Source organism: Fistularia commersonii, chromosome 11 (assembly GCF_037954325.1).
Source record: "Fistularia commersonii isolate RoL2024-O1a breed Wild chromosome 11, RoL_Fcom_v1.0, whole genome shotgun sequence".
Lineage (NCBI taxonomy): Eukaryota > Metazoa > Chordata > Actinopteri > Syngnathiformes > Fistulariidae > Fistularia > Fistularia commersonii.
This window is the reverse complement of record NC_141294.1, coordinates 2,545,020-2,564,083: the sequence shown is the minus strand read 5'-3', so window position 1 is coordinate 2,564,083 and position 19,064 is coordinate 2,545,020. Positions and strand designations below refer to the sequence as shown.

General features: G+C 40.2%; 2 protein-coding genes across 5 annotated transcripts in view; one reads left to right on the top strand and one right to left on the bottom strand.

Annotated features, from left to right (window-relative positions):
* Positions 1 to 3,012, top strand: part of LOC147229202 (RNA-binding motif, single-stranded-interacting protein 3-like) — a 141,456-nt gene extending 138,444 nt beyond the window's left edge. For 2 of the 4 annotated variants that reach the window (XM_086156061.1, XM_086156057.1), the window contains one exon: positions 639 to 3,012. In XM_086156061.1, coding sequence (XP_086012187.1) covers positions 639 to 681 — 43 coding nt within the window. In that variant the 3' untranslated portion in view covers positions 682 to 3,012. Of the gene's footprint in view, positions 1 to 337 lie in introns of all 4 variants that reach the window. The other 2 variants (XM_086156062.1, XM_086156058.1) reach the window with 1 other exon arrangement.
* Positions 3,013 to 3,170: 158 nt separating this feature from the next.
* Positions 3,171 to 11,214, bottom strand: entpd3 (ectonucleoside triphosphate diphosphohydrolase 3). Its single transcript, XM_086156056.1, has 9 exons — positions 10,951 to 11,214; positions 10,133 to 10,250; positions 9,037 to 9,196; positions 8,517 to 8,676; positions 6,855 to 7,082; positions 6,138 to 6,407; positions 5,947 to 6,057; positions 5,598 to 5,735; positions 3,171 to 4,495 (listed from the first exon to the last, which is right to left on the bottom strand). The coding sequence occupies exons 1-9, from the start codon at positions 11,065 to 11,067 to the stop codon at positions 4,307 to 4,309; spliced, it is 1,491 nt and encodes a 496-aa protein (XP_086012182.1). The 5' UTR covers positions 11,068 to 11,214; the 3' UTR covers positions 3,171 to 4,306.
* Between the last annotated feature and the right edge of the window lie 7,850 nt (positions 11,215 to 19,064).

Below are 19,064 nucleotides of genomic sequence, written 5' to 3'. Positions count from 1 at the left end.
CAAAACTCTCCCGGTAGATGTTTTTCGACGGACGATAAGGGACGATTGTAAATGGTGAACTTCCAGACAGGCCCTTCTCAGCGCCGTCTCTGCAGAGCATCTGTATTATAACTCAAGGGTGTATCATAACTGTCTGGCCCGCCGCTCTGACAAACTCTCAAGGAAGGAACGATTCTGACTTTTCACAGAAACGGCTTGTATTTTATAAGCGAAGCTCGAAGTAGGTTTTTTTTTCGGTCGAATAAAGACTTTGCGTCGCGGCCCGAGGTAGCCCGTAACACGCCCGTGTCTTCTCCGCTTCCTGGCTTGACTGATTTGTTGTATGTCTCTCCCTCAGATAACAAGATGGGTAAGAATCATTGCTGCATTTAGAAAGACTGCACTGTGGCTCGGGACGAAGAGAGAATTTTTTTTTTTTTTTTGTGGAACGGGAACAAATTCGGGTGACGTGGACAACGCCGAGTCGGGAAATTTTTTTTCTGCTGGCCATCAAATGAAGAGGGGAGAAAAAAGAAAAAACAATCGATTATACTTTTTACCCGGTTGAACCAAGACAAAGGAATGGTGTTTTGCTGAACTTGAAAACAATGAAACCTAATGCAGCCTGCATCTTTGAGTTTATTATTTCTCGCCGTCAGACTGGACTTTGCTTCCAACGGAGAAAGAAGCGACATCGACTGAAGTCTTTATTCCAACCAACAAGATGTACAGACACAGGAACATTTGAATGTCCAGGTAGATTTTCAGACTTTTCTATTCAAAAGTAAGGAAGCAAAGTCTAGAACACAGACAGATTGTCTTCCTTTGATATTAAGCAACATCATTTTCATCCTTTTTATGATTTGAGTAGTTTTCTAGAATATCAATGTTTTCGTAAATCTTTGTTGCCTTAATTTTCCCGAACCTCCGGGAAACAGTTTCCATGGTGTTGAATTTATTAAAAAGGACTGAATGGCCGAGTGATTCGAAAAGGTCTGAGAGCGTCGGAGATTAAATCTAAAAGCTATCTGTACAGGATTTAAAAAGAAGAAGAAGAAGAAGAAGAAGAAAAAAAAAATCGTAAGGTTGTATTTGTATTAAAATGATTGTAAATTATGTGGTGCAGTGCAGCTGAATTTTGATTTGTTGGGAAAAAAAAAAAAATCTTTTTGACATGTGGAAAGGGTCAATCCACAGCTTCCTCAAAAAAACATGTTTTAAAATTTTTATCACAGATTTGTTTTGTTTGTTTGTTTTGTTTGTTTTTCCTCCACAGCATTCATATGCGTTCTTTCTTACCTGCCGTCGTTTTTTATTTTTTCCAGCAAGTTTTGCTTCGCCTGGCTTTGCTTGTGTCACCGCAAAAAAAAAAAAAAAAAAAAAAGGAGAAAGTTTAAAAAAAAACAAAAACAAAAAGGAACATTTCTGTCTTTGACAAAAAAAAAAAAAAGTGGAAAAGAAACGCTAGGATTTTTTTAAATGTGCAAAAGCAATAGTTTTAGTAAAACTGTTGACAAAGTCTTTCTTAAATGTTGAACAAACGCAGCCTACAGGTGGCATATTTTATACCAAAGATGAAGAAACTAGGTAGTGAAGAGATCTTCCTTATATCCTGTCCTTTTTTTTTTTATTTTTAATTTCATCACCACTGAAACTGAAATCTTCTGTCGCTCGATGTGCTGTCTCGGACGGGGAGGTCGTTTCCACGGCGACCGATAACACCCCCCCCCCCAACTGGAAAAAAAAAACAATCGCTCCGTGTGTCTTTTTCGAACAAAACGCAGGAACGATCCAAACAAGCGCTGTAACATCCGAAGAATGTCCGGCCTTCGGCACGGAGGGCAAACCAGACTAGAACAATAACGGAGGAGATCCTCCAGAATAAGGCGTGTGATTTTTTGTGGGGAGGACGTTTGAAAACCAATATACCCTGTGGAATATTGTGTACGCTTGAATGTCCACAGTGTAATGCAGTAACTCCAAAATACCTTAAATCATGTTGTTTTGAAATGTGTCATTTCTCAACATACTGTTTTTACATCACTGTCTTGCCAAACATAAGCCATTCAAAATGTGAGCAGGGCGATGGTCTCTTAAAGAGGAAAGGGCATTTCTGTTGAACAAAATCATTTAAGCTTATGTATATTATCCTGAGAGGTCGTTATATTTGTTTTTAACTTTTTTGGGTTCGTTTTCTCGAGTTGTCTGTTTGTTTGTCTGAGAATCAATTATGACGTGTGAGCTGCTAAAATACTTTTCAGTACTGGTGATTGAGGCTGTCTCGTGTTGGGCGGGCGTTGAAGAGTTTGAATCCTCCGGGAACGATAGCAGTTACAGCGACTGACTGTTTTTAAGCCTAGAAAGAAAAAAAAAAAAAAAAAAAAAAAAGAACGGGGAAAAAAAAAAATAAAATAAATACACCATTTCTGTGTACTTTTATAAAAATGACACGAAGGCGCCAAAAAAAAAAAAAAAAAAAAAAAAAAAAAATCGCGCAAGTCTTGTGCCTCCTTTCCAGTGAAAGCAGTCGTGTTGCTGGTTGATGACTTGAAAAACACAAAACAATCACAATAAGCTGCATGATTTGTGCTCTGCAGGAGTGCATTTAGCGAGAGGGAAGAACGAGACGACACTAGCGCCCCCCTACCCGACCCCACACCAGTGAAAGGAAGCGGAAATATAGGAAAAGCATGGTTTAACCAAAATCAAGTAGATGTAAGCCTCTATTGGAAAATAAATTATTGAAAGAGAGCGAGAGCGCGAGAGAGAGAGAGAGCAAAAACAAAAGAAATATTTATGAGATCTTTTTTGTACAGGTGTGTAAAAGAAGATGCAACAGAAATAACTTTGATGATGCTATTTTTTTATTTGCTTGGTCACATGCCATCCATGTGTTTCGAATTGTGATTCTGAGAGTGTCTGTAGAACCAGTGGATATTGCTGTAGTTTCAAATGTCTCTTTTTGGTTTTGTTTTTTTTTTTCTTTATAGACAAATCTTTCAATAAAAAAACAAAAACAAAAGACGTTTCAAACAAGTCCCATGATCTTCTGAATGCTCTGCATGTTCAACTCACTTCCGTTAGAGGGCGCTGCTATCAAATGGTTTGGACAGCTGGGTGTGTGTGTGTGTGTGTGTGTGTGTGTTTTACAGTCCCGTCTTTTTTTTTTTTACTTCACAAATCAAAGGTGATTTTTGTTTCCCGTATGTATTTATTAAAACATTTGAAAGCAAAACTTGAAGAAATCTTTTTAAATTTGAAAGAAAATAAAATCTTTATAGATCCCACATTTTAATTCACCGCCGCTGACTGAACACCTCAGACATACATCATTAATCATTCATTGATGGTTGATCTTAAGTCAATACTTATTATAAGTAAACGTAAAATAAAAGCATAATGGCTTTTCTCAATATCGTATAACTGGATACTAAAAGACCATAATTCTCTAACGTATAATTAAAAAATGTGTTGCTTTCTTAAAAATAAGACATAACAGAGTTAATGCCAAGGAGCTACATATTTATATTTATATACTTGCTACACATTATATATATGTATATATTATATTACTAATTTTATGGAAGAAAAAGGATATGATATAGATTCATTTAGTGCATATTAATGAAGGATTATTTCATATTACAACATATTGTCATTCGACAGAGTTAAAAAGGTAAAAAATATGATATTTATAAGTGAACAAGATTAAAACAGACACAAAAACAAATATCGGCAACTGTAAAAAAAAATAAAAAAATAAAAATATGATACAAATAAATAATTATTTAAGCCACGTATTGTCCAGCAAATCAAAGACAAGTGTTTAAAAAAATAAATTACTTTTGAAAAAATAAAATAGAGTAAAAAGTGAAATAAATTGTCAAATATTTCGGACTGCCACACCTGTTAAGTCTCAAGTTTATTCTGTGATTCCTGGTGCATGCGTGACAACTGGTTAGTTGCTCCAGTAGTTTGACCCAGGTTAAGTCGACCTCACAGGTGTTTGAATGGTGAACATCTCACACACATGCCAAAGAATTAAGATTTAAAACAAAAGTTGCATTTTCTTTTTTTTTGGGGGGGACTTTTAACTCCTGCAGCTGCATGATTGAGCAATTCCCGGGATTAAAAAGTGAATTTCCTACTGTTCCCACCTTTTTGAACGTTATGGGTGGGGAACAAAAAAAAAAAAAAAAAAGAAAAAGTCTCGATAATGCTGCTGAAGCGGTTTCAGAACGAGTCGACCATCTGGCTCTCCGACGACTCACGCGCAATTTGAAACAATTTGAAAGGAAATCGAATTTCTCTCCGCTAGACCTTCCGGTCAGAAGCAGGCGCGGACCAGGATGATGAAAACGAAGACAGCGGTCACGATAGTCAAAGCCGAAAATAGAAAGATGAGGCCGGCAAACACGGGGTTGGTCAACGGAGGAACCTGCTTCACCTCAGACGGGATCATGTTGGACATGCTCAGCATGTAGCCCAAACTCCAGCCTATGCTGGTTTTCTTTATCTGGAAAGGGAAGAAACAACGGTTAACTGTAAACGTGCTTCTTTTTCCACGTCGTCACTTCTACAGCATGCGACGAGAGTCTGCAATGTCAACACTTGGGCGGTTCAGCTTGTTCCAAGCCTTGGGCCATGAAGTTCCAAAGGAGCGATGATTCATTATCTCCAAGTAGCATTTCTGTAAAGAATTTAAATGTGTTTGCTTCGGAGCTGCTCTTTAGGAGGATCAATCAACCGGGAGACCTCCAGACGTCGAGAAGCGCCCAAAACATCACGCTGGAAACAATAATACTTCTGTCGCCGGGATCAAAAAGCAGGGGCATTGCTGCACGTTGAGGAATGTCTTTGTGATCAATTGTAAAGGCTAGTGTGACGTTATGGCGGAAAATACGGCCGTAAAAGACAAGCTATCTTCATGACTCATTGGAGGCAGGGTGTAGGAATCCCCCTCCGCTGAAGGAACACCATTGTAAAAACAGAAAATGGAAAAAAAAACATCTTCCATATCCTTGGGGCATCTATGAGGAGGAACAGTCCTGTGTGTGGTCTCGACACGACTGCTTTATTGCAGCGAACGCGATATTCCGGCGAGGAGCTGGTTTTTTTTTGCCCTTTTGTTAAGATGAAAATGTATCTAAATTTCAGGACTATAAGCTGCTACTTTTTTTAACACGGCTTAAACAACGATGCGGCTAATTTATGTATATTTTTGGTCCTACGAAATTAATGAAATTACCCTGAAATTCTGAGGCAAAAGTGGAAAAGTGTGGCTTGAAAAACGGATGGACTTTTCCATGTTACTTATTTTATTTATATTGTGTTAATTGTCAGTCGTTGTGGGGGGACTGTTCAAAAATAAAGCATTTCCAGTACGTAAATGCGGATGATACCGGTATATATTTAATTTAAAGTTTTTAAAAAATGTTTGCGTATCTAATATCTCATTTTACAATGCAGCATATGTACACATATATTTATTTTGTTATTTTTCGCCGGTGCGGCTTATAGTCAGGTGCGCTCTATAGTCCAGAAAATACTATATATGTGCGTGCATGTTTTTATGTCATAGAATTCAACTATACACTATGTTTGGTTGATTCACCCACCTCTTTTTCAAAGTAGATGTTTCTCCAGGTGTCGTCGTCAAACTTATATCCATCTGCTAGTAATGTAAAGATGTACTGAGATGCGTAGCAATAACTCTTGAGGTATTTGTCAGAGATCCAATATTTCTCTGCTCTCAGCTGAAAGAAACAATTCATGTATATCAGAATTTAGGGTTTAAAAATAATCTTTCCAGGCCTTAAGCAAGAGATAACGATGAGCTATGTTTAATTACTTTCCTCTCGCATTTGTCACCTGACTCTCCCAGACTTTTCCCCAGATTGTCTTTTGGAGTATCTTTAGCGTAGGCAGGCAAAAACCCTTTGGATGCCATACATTTAAGAATCTTACCACTTTCCAATGTGTGTTGCATAACGTGGCGACCGAGGCGTTGTATTCATCCAGTTCCGATGTTTGGTTTATCAGCAGAGCCCTCGCCGTGTAGAAGAATCCCGCATAAGCCTGACAGGACAAGAGAAACATACCGCGTTAGCATTGTTAGCGGTTTCGGAGGTGTAGCATCGTTGCTGTGTCTGCATCACCATGAAATCTCCAGTAACCGGCGGTTGCTCTACTCCGTTGAAGGAACACCGGTCTGAGGAGCAAGTCTTGAAATCGAATACGGATTTCACGATGTTCCTGCATTTTTCCAAATCCGCGTTTCCCACCATGAGGAATTTCTCATCGGGGTCGTAGTTCTTGGGCTTTGTCGTACACTCCGTGTCGTAAATGGACGAAGCCTCAACGGTGATGTTGAACCCATCCGGGTAGCAGGGGTTGCTGACGGTGGATGAGCCGGAAGATTCACCCAGCTAAATCGGGAAAAAGAAAATACTTCGAAAAGGAGGCGGCAAGAGATGCGGGGCGGTTGACAAACCAATTTGGACGGCATTGTATTTCAGTTTTAGTCTTATGCATCAACAGAAACACTCTTGAGGATCGAATAATGCTGTTCGTACATTTCATCTTTTCTCCTTGGTTTACTATTACTACAAGTTTTAAGGCTTAGCTTTACACTACTTGAAGCATTTCTGCTGGAGTAGCATGATAGCGGCGCGATCAATATTCTTAATTATATAATGCATCCCTGACTGGTCTCACATTGCCCGTTAGTGGCTCAAGAGTAGCCATGTTCCCTGATCAGTTCCCTAATAGCCGTCTGTTTTGGATTTCTATCTATGCATCGCCGCGAAATTTGCACTGAAACATACAGACCCCCAAGGGTATTGGGGATATTGGGATCCACACCCGACCATTACCTGAATTATTTTGTCCAGAATCATCTTCTCGGCTTCATTCTTGCCATAGCAGAGGAAACTGTGAGTGTAAACGTTGTAGTCGTAGCCGTACAGTTTGATGGGCATGTAGTCGGGCCCCTTGTTATCGCCCTGAATTGCAAAGGCAATCTGTGTGGAAGCGCCGCCAAGGTCCATGGAGCCCACTGTCTTTGCCCCGTTTGGCCGCACATAGGCATTTAACAGGTTTTTCTGCAAATGAAAAAGGAAAAACAAAAAGAGGACTCAGTCCAAATGATGAGCTTGTTTGTTGAGTAAAACAAGGGCCTGTTTTCTTTTTTTTTTCTTAATCTCTATTTTTTCAGTCGGATGGTTAACTTGCCATTACCCTGAATTATTTTTTTTTTCCAGAGTCATCAAGAAATCAAGAAAAAAAAGGATTCAGTCCAAATGATGAGCTTGTTTGTAAAGTAAATCAAGGACCTGTTTTCTTTTTTATTTCTCTTAATTTCTATTTTTTCATTTGGATGGTTAACTTAGCATTACCCTGAATTATTTTTTTTCCAGAATCATCAAGAAATCAAGAAAAAAAAAGAGGATTCAGTCCTAATGATGAGCTCATTTGTAAAGTAAATGAAGGACCTGTTTTCTTTTTTTTTTTTTTTCTAATTTCTAATTTTTTTAGTTGGATGGTTAACTTAGCATTACCCTGAATTATTTTTTCCAGAATCATCCTCCTAGCATTAGCATTAGCACTTAGCATTACGTGTCAGTTAATGCACCGCTTTGGTCCCTCAGACTCATTGATGTTTTATTTACACGCTTTAGATGCGTTACCACATATTTCCCGTATAATGCATTGTGAGATTTCCTGCCGGGAATTGATTAATATTATCATTATTATGACAAACTAAGTGAGCAAGGGAAAGTGTTGTATCGTATCCACGATCGTCAAGACATCCTTTGTGCCCGGGAGGGAAACATTTTTTGTAAATGGACTCTTTAATAGTGGAATCTAGAGCCACCTAGCTACCGCTCCCCCAACCCAAAAGCAGGTAATATATGACTTTTTAAATATTTAGCAGCAATGGAACATATTCAGGTATCTGGAACCTGGACTACTGGACTTTTGGAGCACAAAGTGATTCGGAAAGGAATCGTTTCTTTAGCCCAGACAATATAGTTCTGGTAAAAGTTCTCCAAAGTAAATACATTCTCTATATATTTGTTTTTTTTTTACCCAAAAACACAAAGACGTATCCGTTGCGTGGGCTCTCTCAATCAACAAATAGATCTTTCTATGAATACAGCATGGATGAGCTTTACATCACAAATCCCAGCCATATGGTTCCCAGCGCTCCATCTTGGGAGCTCCAGCGATAAAAGACGAAATGATGGTCCAAACCAGCTGGCTTGTTAGCAACTGCGTGCAGAATTAAAGGTGTGCCTGTTGAAGCAGCCGCACTTTGTGCTTAGATGTAATGAGCAAATGTAAGTGTACTAACATGCACTAAACTAAAGTAATGACGGTGCTTAGTTGCAGAATGTTAGTGTGTGCATTTTATTGCCATCGACAGACAAATAGCCCGTCGCGTTGTTCGAATCAAAACACTAAGAAGAAGAATTTATTACGAAAGAGATGGATCACAGTGCAGGCTAGATATTTCATAAACGAAAGAATGTTACCTCCAGAAAATTTCCATTGAGATAGTTGACGGTAATCCAACCATAAAGTCCTTCTTCCTGACCTGAAATAATCGATGCATTTTGGAAAGCAAAGGGAAGAGAGCTCAGATACTCGCTGAGATTTGCCATAATCTCAAAGGCTCTCTTCTCATCCGTCATTCTTGAATCAAAGAAAACAGACGTACAATTAGACAAAACATCCAAATAATTCCCCCAGAATGTAAACTAGAAATCACTTCCTAATAGCTAAATCAAAAGGAAAAGATGAAAACGTGCTATTGCGCAACCATTGCGTGCCATCTGCAAAGTGCCATTGCGCAACAAAATTAAGAATCTTGAAAAGTTTCTCTCTTTTCAACATCTGCTACTAATCCAGTGTCGTCGAGTTCAACCAGGGGCTTCCACCTTTGTGTTTTGGGAAGCACCGTTTCTGCAACACGTGGCGCAGCCTGTCTCTCCGATTCTACTGAATCTAAGTAAAAGGGTGTCCGTGTACCTCCAAGAAAACTTGTTTTCTTACCGTAAGAGTCTCATTCCGGCTGTCGCTCCGAGAAACAGAAGCGTCGTTTTATGTTTCTCCACAGGGATGAGTTGGGTGACGTTGGCGATACAATTTTGGAAAGCGTTCCACGATTCGGGATCTCTCGATCGGTCCCCTTTCATTTCCGAAATCGGTCCACCTGCAGAAGGTCAAGTCAGATTATCGGCTGCGGCCCGGATACGCATCCGTGAGTAACAGCCGCGGGACTTGCTATATGACACCGAAAGGGCCAGACCAGTTTTTTGGCGTCTATGGTAGCCAGCACACTCCTTTTCGGTATAGCTCGCTGGTGGGGCGGCGCCAGGTCCGGCGAGGTCAACAGGCTCAAGGAAAGCCCACCCGATGGTGGGACTGAACCAGGAGCATCTTGATGAGGTGCCATTGGGGAGGGTGAAGGACAAACCAGGCGCTATCCTGGACAAACCTTCCCACCTCCTGCACGAAAAGCTGTGACGTTTCATCCCGACGGCGCAGAACCGAACGCTTCGGACGCTCCTTCGTGCCCACGGCCATCAGACTGGACAACGATACACGACTCTGACCGGCTTGAGGTGCGTCTGTGCCGTTTCCACAATTCCACCATCTCACCACCTCACCCACTCAGGTTATGTCCTAACTCTGCTGTCCCCCCTTGTTTGTCCCAGACCGCACACACCCTGCCTATTTTTATTTATTTCAATTCATTGCTATTTGTTTTTATCACTCTATTTATAATGTTGTTCAGTTCTAGTTGTGTTTTTTCACCTTAACTGTTCCTTGATGTTGCCCATTGTCATCCCTGATGTTGTTGTTGTTGTCTACATATCTGCTGTCTATTTATTCGTAGATTATTTTTTTTGTCTTGCTATATCCTATCTTCTGCCTTTCTATTTATATTCATACTCATATTTATATTCATATTTATTTCCTTTTTTTTTTTGACATGTTACGCTGCCGTGACAAAGGAATTTCCCATATGGGGATCAATAACTCTTATCTTAAATCTCAAAAGTCTTTGAGTTTCCCAACTTTATTAATTTACTCAATTAGATTATCTTAGCTATAATTGTTGCAGCGTATCAGAAGAAACACTCACCATTTACTCTGCAGTTGTATATCTCAGTGACCACTCCGGTCTCATTCTCCTTCTCACCTGGCCACGTGTACAGATACACGTTGGACCTGGACGAGCCTGAATCGATCACGATGCCAAACTGCAGAGAGCAAAAGACAAATGAATGACGTTATATAGCTTCAAATGTCACACGGTGTCATCGATGGCGGTTTTGTCGAGGTATTGAATAGAGGTTTGAAAAAAAATCTGCACACGAAACGTGCTGCAAAAATATAGAGAATGTATTCTACATGTAGACCAAAAAAAATCATATATTTTTTAAATGAAACGTATTCAGACGCTCGAAAACGTCATGGGAGAATACGTTTTTTTGTACTATATGTAGAATAAATTCTCTTTTTTTTTGGAGCACTTTTGCTGTGCAGATTGTTTTCAAATCTCTATCCGGTCGCCTTTATTGATCCAGCTCCATCCCTAACTGGGCAGCGGATATATGTGGGTTTTTTTTTTTTTTCTTTTTCTAGCTCCCTGTCAAGGTATTGGACATAAATCCTTTTATTGTTTTATTGATCGGTCAGAGAGCTGAAAACCACAAGACAGAATTACTCTGTGCTGCAAGTCCTCCAAAAACACCCCATATGGGACTGAGAGTGTTCATTTCCTGACCCCAACATCTGGATACAGCATTATTTTCACAACAGGGTTTTACTGTTCTGAATTGTGTGTGAATTTGTATACCAGCCTGTGTTTCCCTTTCTTTCAGCAACGTTTTTATATTCACTGCATTATAAGGCTGTAGCAAGAAAGCGGTTGTCCACTAGCTGTTTTTGCATGATCACCTCAGAGCTGTACGTCACAGTCTTCCAGGTGTCCTGGATGATGTTGACTGAAATGAGCGCAGCGATGCTAGCCAAAAGGAGAAGCAGCACTGCTGCGATGCGACACTTGTAGCCCATTTGTTGCTTGGAAGCGATTTCCTGTTGGCGAGAAAAGGAAAAAGGGAAAAATGTGTGTTTCCCTGCTCAAAGGGTCGAAATGCGAATTTTAGCCATGAGCAGTAATAACGCGTGCTATTAGTTTAAAATGGAAACAAAATCAACCCGTCATATTTTTGATCAGCAAATTTGCAAAAGTTTTATCACGTAACTTTTTTCATCGACAACAATATAATAATATAAACTCTCAAATGCTTCGCTTGTTAATTATGTTATATCATGTAATGTAATAGCTACATAGCTATTCACAGATATATATTTTAGGTAAGACACTTCACTAGTATGAGAAGCAAATGAAAAATTCGGGTGTTGTTCTTGCGTGAGCGTTGTTTGCTGCCAGCTGAACAGATGAGAAAAAATGTGCTAAAACTTTGAGGTGAAGATGTTTCTTATTTGCAAGTGTTTCTTTTTTATTGCTTCATCAGATCTATTTATGTTATCCGCCTCATTTAGCCAGTGTTTCGCTGCCACTCTTTATTTCTGCATTTTTCCCTTCTGATTCGAATTTTCCACACTTTTGTCTTCACGTTGTTCTTGATTGCAATTCAAAACTCATTTATGCGTGATAGCATTTCCTGCGGTTTTATCACTTGAAACTGTGCACAAATATAAGCTATTTTTAAATGCAAAAAAAAAAAAAAATTATGTCACAACACGGGTGCTGTCTTTTGGAGTCAGGTATTTAAAGACATAATAAAAGAAAGAAAAAACAGTGAAAAATATTTGAAGAAAATAACCCTTCCAGCACCATATTTACAGTAATGATAGCTAATAAATGGTCACAACATTGTAATTACAAACTTGTTCGCTCCTACGATTATTATCCAGTTGCGCTCAACCTCGTCACAAGAGTCATATCAGACGGAGGTTTTTTTTTTTTTTTTAAATCTTATTTTATTGTTTCAAACATACTTGGGGCTTTTAATTCATTTATTTAAAGTTTTCACCAGCAACCATAAAGATCCAGTGTGATATCCAGTATTTGGCTTTTTCCTCTCATCTCATCTGAAACCCCCATGACCTGCATATCCTCAAAGCAAATTATTCTTTTTAACACGATGACAAAAAAGATTTTGCGGATAAATGAAGTCGGGAACGCAAGACGATAACGAATTCGGTCGTTTGCATAATGTATAGGAAGACGTGATTCTTTTCCAATCGTTAGAGGAAAGAAAACCTCTGAAAGCATGGGGTAAAATGAGCTAACTGATCCCCGGCTTAAGTGGATGCCTGGTGTGTCGTCGAGGCCCCGACATCAGTGAAAGAGTAATCCCGCTGGCAAGAGACGTATCCAAGGCTTCCAAATCAAGTTACCATTTTTTATTTTTTTTATTTTTTTTTTATAGATCGCTTTCAGGGGCTGTCAGTTTCGTCTGCAGCCAGGCGATTCGACAGCGATCCTTCTTCTAATGTTTTTTTTTTTTTTTTTTTTTTTTTTTTTCTCTCCCCTCCATAAACCTGAATCGGTACAATCAAGTGCACGATATGAAGATTTTCAAACCGTTGACTCCAAAAGCGCATCTGCAGAAGAAAAGTTCTGATGATGTATTGAATTTAGGTCCGATGAGATTCAATGTAAAGAATGTAACACCTGTCTGCAAGATGTTTATCTTTCCCTTTTTTCGCCGAACGCTACCGACTGACAACTTTCGAATTAGTCATTCAAGGAAGTTCAAGGAGCGATCTCGTCATTCTGCGAGTCTCCAAACCCGTGCATCGCCGAGAAGGATGTAGCCAGCCATTCCAAAAATGTGTCTAATCCTGTCAGCCAAGTGGGGGTAGGAGTCAAATAACTCATCATGTATTTAAACACGTTGTTGCCCCAGCTGGCAGGGGCTTGTCTTCTTCGGCAGGGTAAGGATTACATAAGCGCGCCCTTCGACAGATTAGATCACACAAACGCGTTAATCCCCTCGAGCAATTAAGCAAAGGTACGGCGGTGAAATCAAGTTTCGCTTGTACGGGCAGGTGAATGTCTAGAGAGGGAGAAGCGTCGCTTTCTTACCTTGACATGCAGTGGGAGTTGAGTCGCCCCGTGGAAGTGGAAATGGGAAGTGAAGAAGCTGCAGAGGAGTCGGTCGTGGAGAGCTTTTAAGAACGGCTCACCCACCCGGAGCACGAGTGTTGCGCCCCTAAACAACGCCGTGCGAGTGTGGGATAGGAGGAGCATCGTCCGCGGGCTCTGACCACTCCCACCGCAAAAGTTCACCGCAAAAAAAATATATAAAATGATCCCAAGATATCAAGTATAAGTAAAGCCATGCAACAATGAACAGAGGAACGGTGAGTGGGTGAGATGTTAAGTGATTCAGTCAATAAGATAAAGTGCATTGTGGCTGAGTAGACCTTGTTATTACATTGTCAGCTCTTATCTGTAAAGTGTGTGTTGACCTGCACGCTCCCTTGTCAATATACCGTCAATATAGTGCGTTATCGCTGTCAATTAATTATGTTTTGAAAATAAAACTTTGCCATCTGTTTTGTTTTTAGGAGCAGACAGTAACGCCGTGCTCTTAAATTACACCTACATGTAGGTGTCTGTATTGTAATTACACGTGTATACACGTGTTTTGATGTATCAGCGGTAATTTTCGTGTCCGTCTCTGTAATTTAGGCGCTTGACTTCCACACCCCGACTAATGCCAACTGTTTATATCAACAAAGTAGCTAAAACATGAGATGTTTGAAATCGGCACAAAACCCTGCGTGAGGGAATCGGCTTCTCCTGCGACTGCATTGATTTGACACGTCAGTTATTTGTTACTCAATCGTCGACACCCACGGTTCAAAACTCCAACGTACGCAGCCTCTTTCCTCCGCGGCTGAGAAAAGAACATCGGTTTTGTTCGGAGGTAGATTATCGCACTGAAGCCGCGGTCATTAATCGGGCGCTGAACGTCACCCGGCCGAGATATATTCGGTCTCGGACGAGGGGAACGGCTTTAGCTCGCAGAACTCAAAAGCAGGACTCCCCCGACAACGTTTGACGGACTACGATGCTGGATTTCGGAATTGGTCGTAGCGTTTAACTCACAGCTTGACAGTGTTGTTACGTAACCGCTCCACAAAAAAAAAACAATATCTCTTCTTTCACCCTTTTCTAGGAATCCCTTCTGTCGCTATCACGATAGACTCACATGTGAGAAGTCTTTGTCCTCTCTGGACACGGAGGACCAGCACAGGGATTTTTAGGGGAATTTCAGTCATTTAAATCTTTTTTTTTTATTTCTTTATTCATGAGGCGTTGAATGGATAACTCACACACGATGCATTCCATGTCGGACTTAGCTAAGAGTTAAATCCTAACAAACCAAACAAGGAAGAAATAACGTCGAGGACACACCCTCCCTTTCGTTGTGGTAGTATCACCTCGATTTTTGAGACTTGATTTCTTTCATAAACCCCGGCATGAGTGAAGTGTGTGTTAGTCACTTGTCACTCTGTAGAGCGGAAGTGAGCTGCGATACGAGGCTAAATGAGTCATATTGCATGCATGGGCTTGATTCAAATTAGCTGGAAAATCTATCTATGTTCGTCTTTATTCATCCGTAACAGATGCGTTGCATCAATTATTTATCATAGGGCATGAATGTATAGCAATTATATATTATAACTAAAGAAGAAATGGAAATGAGGAAATGGCTTTAATTGAAATGTGAGAAAATCTTATATTTTAACTTTTGGACTTTGCAGTCAAGAGATTTCAAGAAATATGAAGACATGCAATGTTGTGTCTTTAGCATGTTTTATTATAATTCTCTTTTGGAATATGTTGACTCTTCGGGATCTGCCACACGCGACACGAGGTCCCCGGACCGATGGAAAAAAATAGGGACATTTGCCACAATTAAATGTATTGGTTTGTAGATTTATCGATACATTTATTTATTCGTGTTTATTTTATTTTGAGCGGCTGTTTTTTCAAGAATAACCAAGCAGAGTGAAAGGAAAGGTGTACAAGACAGTGGTGAGACCAGCGATGCTGTGTGGACTAGAAACTGTGACGGGACGAAAAGACAGGAAGCAGAGCTGGAGATCGCGGAGATGAAGATGTGGAGGTTCTCTTTGGGAGCAACCAGGATGGAGAGGATCAGGAAGGAGTCCATCAGAGGAACGGCACATGTTAGATGTTTTGAAGAGAAGGTCTGAGATGGTTGGGTCATGGACAGACGAGGGATAGGGAATATATTGGTAGATGGATGCTGGAGTTGGAGGTCTAGAGGAAGACCAAAGAGAAGATTTGCTGTTTATTTATTCGTGGATGTCTTGCCATCTTCTGTCTTCCTATTTATATTTACATTCAAATTCATTTATTTTATTTTTTTTTACTGTTAGGCTGCTATGATAAAGGAATTTCCCCTCTGGGGATCAATAAAGTTTATCTTATCTGGATTTATAGTTGTAGTGAAAGAGGACATGAAGTTAGTTGATGTGAGAGAAGAAGATAGAAAGAATAGATGGAGGAGGTTGATGCACTGTGGCGACTCCTGTAGGGAAAAGGAAAAGAAGAAGAAGAAGACTGTGAATGATAGCGGACCATTTTTTGCATCACATCCAGTATGAAAAAGGAACTGATAAAATGCATTTATAGTGAGAGGAAGTGCAGTGAGATGTAATGGTCATCACAGAAGGGCCAAGCATCACTTCAAGTTTTTACCCTTGTACTTTCATTTAACAAGCTTCTCGCAGAAGTAATCCAGCTGATAATCCTGCCATCTTGGACATTTGTAAAACGTGCAGTATTCAGATTAAAGATTAAAATTACAACTTTGCAGCCCGACTCTGCACACGTAGAATTGCGATACGATTTTGAAAAGTGCCCAGAACAGTCCTTGCTAGTTTTATGTCTGTATCTCCTTTCATTGCTTTTACAATCCACAAATCGCCCCTGTGGATCCCAGGGAGGAAGTGTTGTGGCTGCGTTGCGGCCAAATCAATTAGGGGACAAGAGGTACTTCCAATCCACAGAAAGAACCAGGGTTCAAACATGGAGACGTCTCGAGTCGACCGATGGTTGATGATTGGGTTTTCGCTCTTCAATCTCCCTCTCATCTCATTTCTTGTTCTGTTTTTTCTTTGCTCTCATTCTTTCTGACCTGGTAATACTCAGCGTATTTCAAATCTCTTCACTCGGCTTTTGATGTAATCTGATGTAATCGGTTGGATCCGCGTCCGTAATCATAATTATGTTGTAATGCATAACCATCGATCTCATTTTGTGGCAGAAGTGTTAAGATTAATTCACTAAAATTCAATATTCTCACACCTCCATCTAACATTTAACCTGCTACGCCGATGCATCGACGCAGTCGAAGCTAAATTTACCCGGATTCAAAGTGTTTCGGGATTAGCGCTACGCCGATATTTAACGCAATTCCCAAACAGTACTGGTTAGAGTTCAGAATACGGCCTCTAATTTGTCACAGATTACCATAAAATCTCAATCATCTGAGTTCCTCTCTTATAAACAAAAGATGCCAGGGGAGCAGATGAGGAGGAAAAGTAAATGTGTTCCGTGTTTATCATTTGTCTTTTTAATCTAAACTCGTGCAAAGGGCACAGAATCAATGAAGCACTGATTTGCTTATTGGACTCCGTTCTATAAACAAAGCAGTGCAAAACTGTAAACTCACACATCTTTTGAGAAATGAGAAAAAGCCCCTGAGATGTTTAGAACCCCGGATGACACGGGATGAAACATGATGTTTCAAGGATATAATATCGCTGTTTATGCACATTTTATAATTTGAAAAGAAGCCACAGTTAGAGGTGCATCTGGCTCTCTTGGTAACTCGTCTTCATTTACTTCTGAAATGCAACGCGTTCTGGCTCCGGGACGCTTTTTCAGTTTCACTTGAAAAGTGAAACCGGCCTTTCACATCCTCAACGCGCGGCCGGATAAAACTGAAAGCCGAGGCACGTTTGTTTTCTCTTTACTGGAACGTCTCCTTCCCAGCCAAGTTTATAAGTTTGGTAGCCGCTCTAGAAATCGTCCTTTATAAGGTGATTACGTGAACCTCTTATAATAAGGAACGCTTTCCATTTCCAGTGTGACTTAATCCCATTTTGCTTGCTTTTTAAAACTGAAGTGCATCTCCTTGTTATTGAATTATCAGACAGAGAGGAAACACGTATCCTTGCGTTTTTCCGCGTATTAGCGGTAAGAGCATTCGGCGCTCTGTCCGATGCAACACATAAAATTCTGACCATGTAACTTGATCGCTGAGGTCTCAAATGCAGCTGTGACTTCAGATTGAGTTATGTGCTGATGACCGTTCAATTCCCGTGTAGAGCCTCCCAAGTGAAAAAGCATCTCTGGCAAGCAATATGCCACTAACCTCAAACAATAGATGTTTTGAAGCTGCTGCAGCGTTCAATCCTAAACAGTAGCGCTGACATCATGTTATGGACTGGACTCCAACTCTGGGCTCTTACATTACAGGGCTTTTGGGACGGGAAATGTCACAACGTCTTATCATAAATCGGTTGTTACGGTTTCTTTTTACGCTCTTAAAACATGTGTCTGAATATTCGAGTAGAGTGAATCACGAAGATGCCGGTACGCCCGTCAAAGGCCCTTACAGATGTAGGGAAGACCATCTCTGCGGAGATAGATGTTTCTCTTGAAGAAAAGATATATCTATAAAAATACAGCCGCGATTATGGAGGTTAAGCTATGTTCAGGAGCGAGACCTAACATACAGTAAACAGTTGCGGGTCTATTTTGGTGTCAAATGACCACATGGAGAATTTTCAGATTAGTATTTTACTACTTTAGCACTATTTGGTGATGTAGACTGGATGATGTGACAAAAAAAGAGCTGCTGGGATAGTTTTGGGTAAATTCTAAGGAACGAATTAGCTCTTCAGCAAGTTGTTCCCTGGTTTGTTTATTGCAAAGACTATTTTATTCCAAAGGCCGGACTGTCATGACCAAGAATTAACCAAAAATGGTCTCTTTTATACATAGTCATACGCATATTTATTGCTATCGTTGCGCCGCTGTGACGAAAGGATTTCGATAAAATTTCATCTTATCTTAAAAGCCAATATTTGAGTCTTTACATTGCTCCCTCAGCTTCTAGGTCACATGGGATGTCAAAAGAGAAATAGGCCTATGCTGCTTTGACATGAAGAAAGTAGGAAAGTAAGAAAGAAAGAAAGAAAGAACGGCAAAAAAAATGCAACCAAATTTCCTCTGCTGCAAATGACACCGATCCAATTTTGTCCTTGGCAGAGATGAGTGGCAGCACACACAGGTCATCAGTCATGTCGGTGTAGCCACCCCTAAATGAAAGATTGAGTTTTCTCCAGTGGACAAAGTTTGAGAAATTAGTTAACTCGGTTTTCATTGGAAAAATTAGAAACACCGAAAGCCAATTATGCGAGGCCCCTTGGCTGTCAAGTTAGAAATCCCATAGTTTGACTACAGGATACCTCAGACCTTTGCTATGGTTTTGGACACTCCCAATGTGTAAACGATCTGTCTTGTAATAAAGAATTGAGTTCGGCGACGGCAACATCTGTGAAAACTTTTGGATCATCATTTCATCGGACTGTTTAATCCTGTTGCAAGAGAAACTCGAGTTACTAAAACTTAAATAACAATCCAAGGCTGTTGCAGATGGTTTGTTTCCTGGAAAAACACATTATGTTTCCAACAGCATGCTCAGCATACCTACATATACAATTTGTCATTGTTCGACCCTCTCTATTAAGTCTATATATTGTAAAGAAATACTAATAGGAGGGGTATTCTCGTCTGTGGAGACAGTCATCCAGGTCGTGGTGAATTGCTGTCGAAATCTTCTTGTCGTGGCAATTTCTTCATTCGAAGATGTTTCAGCGCTCATCCGAGAGGCTCCTTCAGTTCTAATGACCCGTGGGGAGTTTCTGAATATGAGTGCCAGGGTTGAGGGCCGGCCCAGGTTATGGTCGCTTGTTCTGTAAAGGGAAGA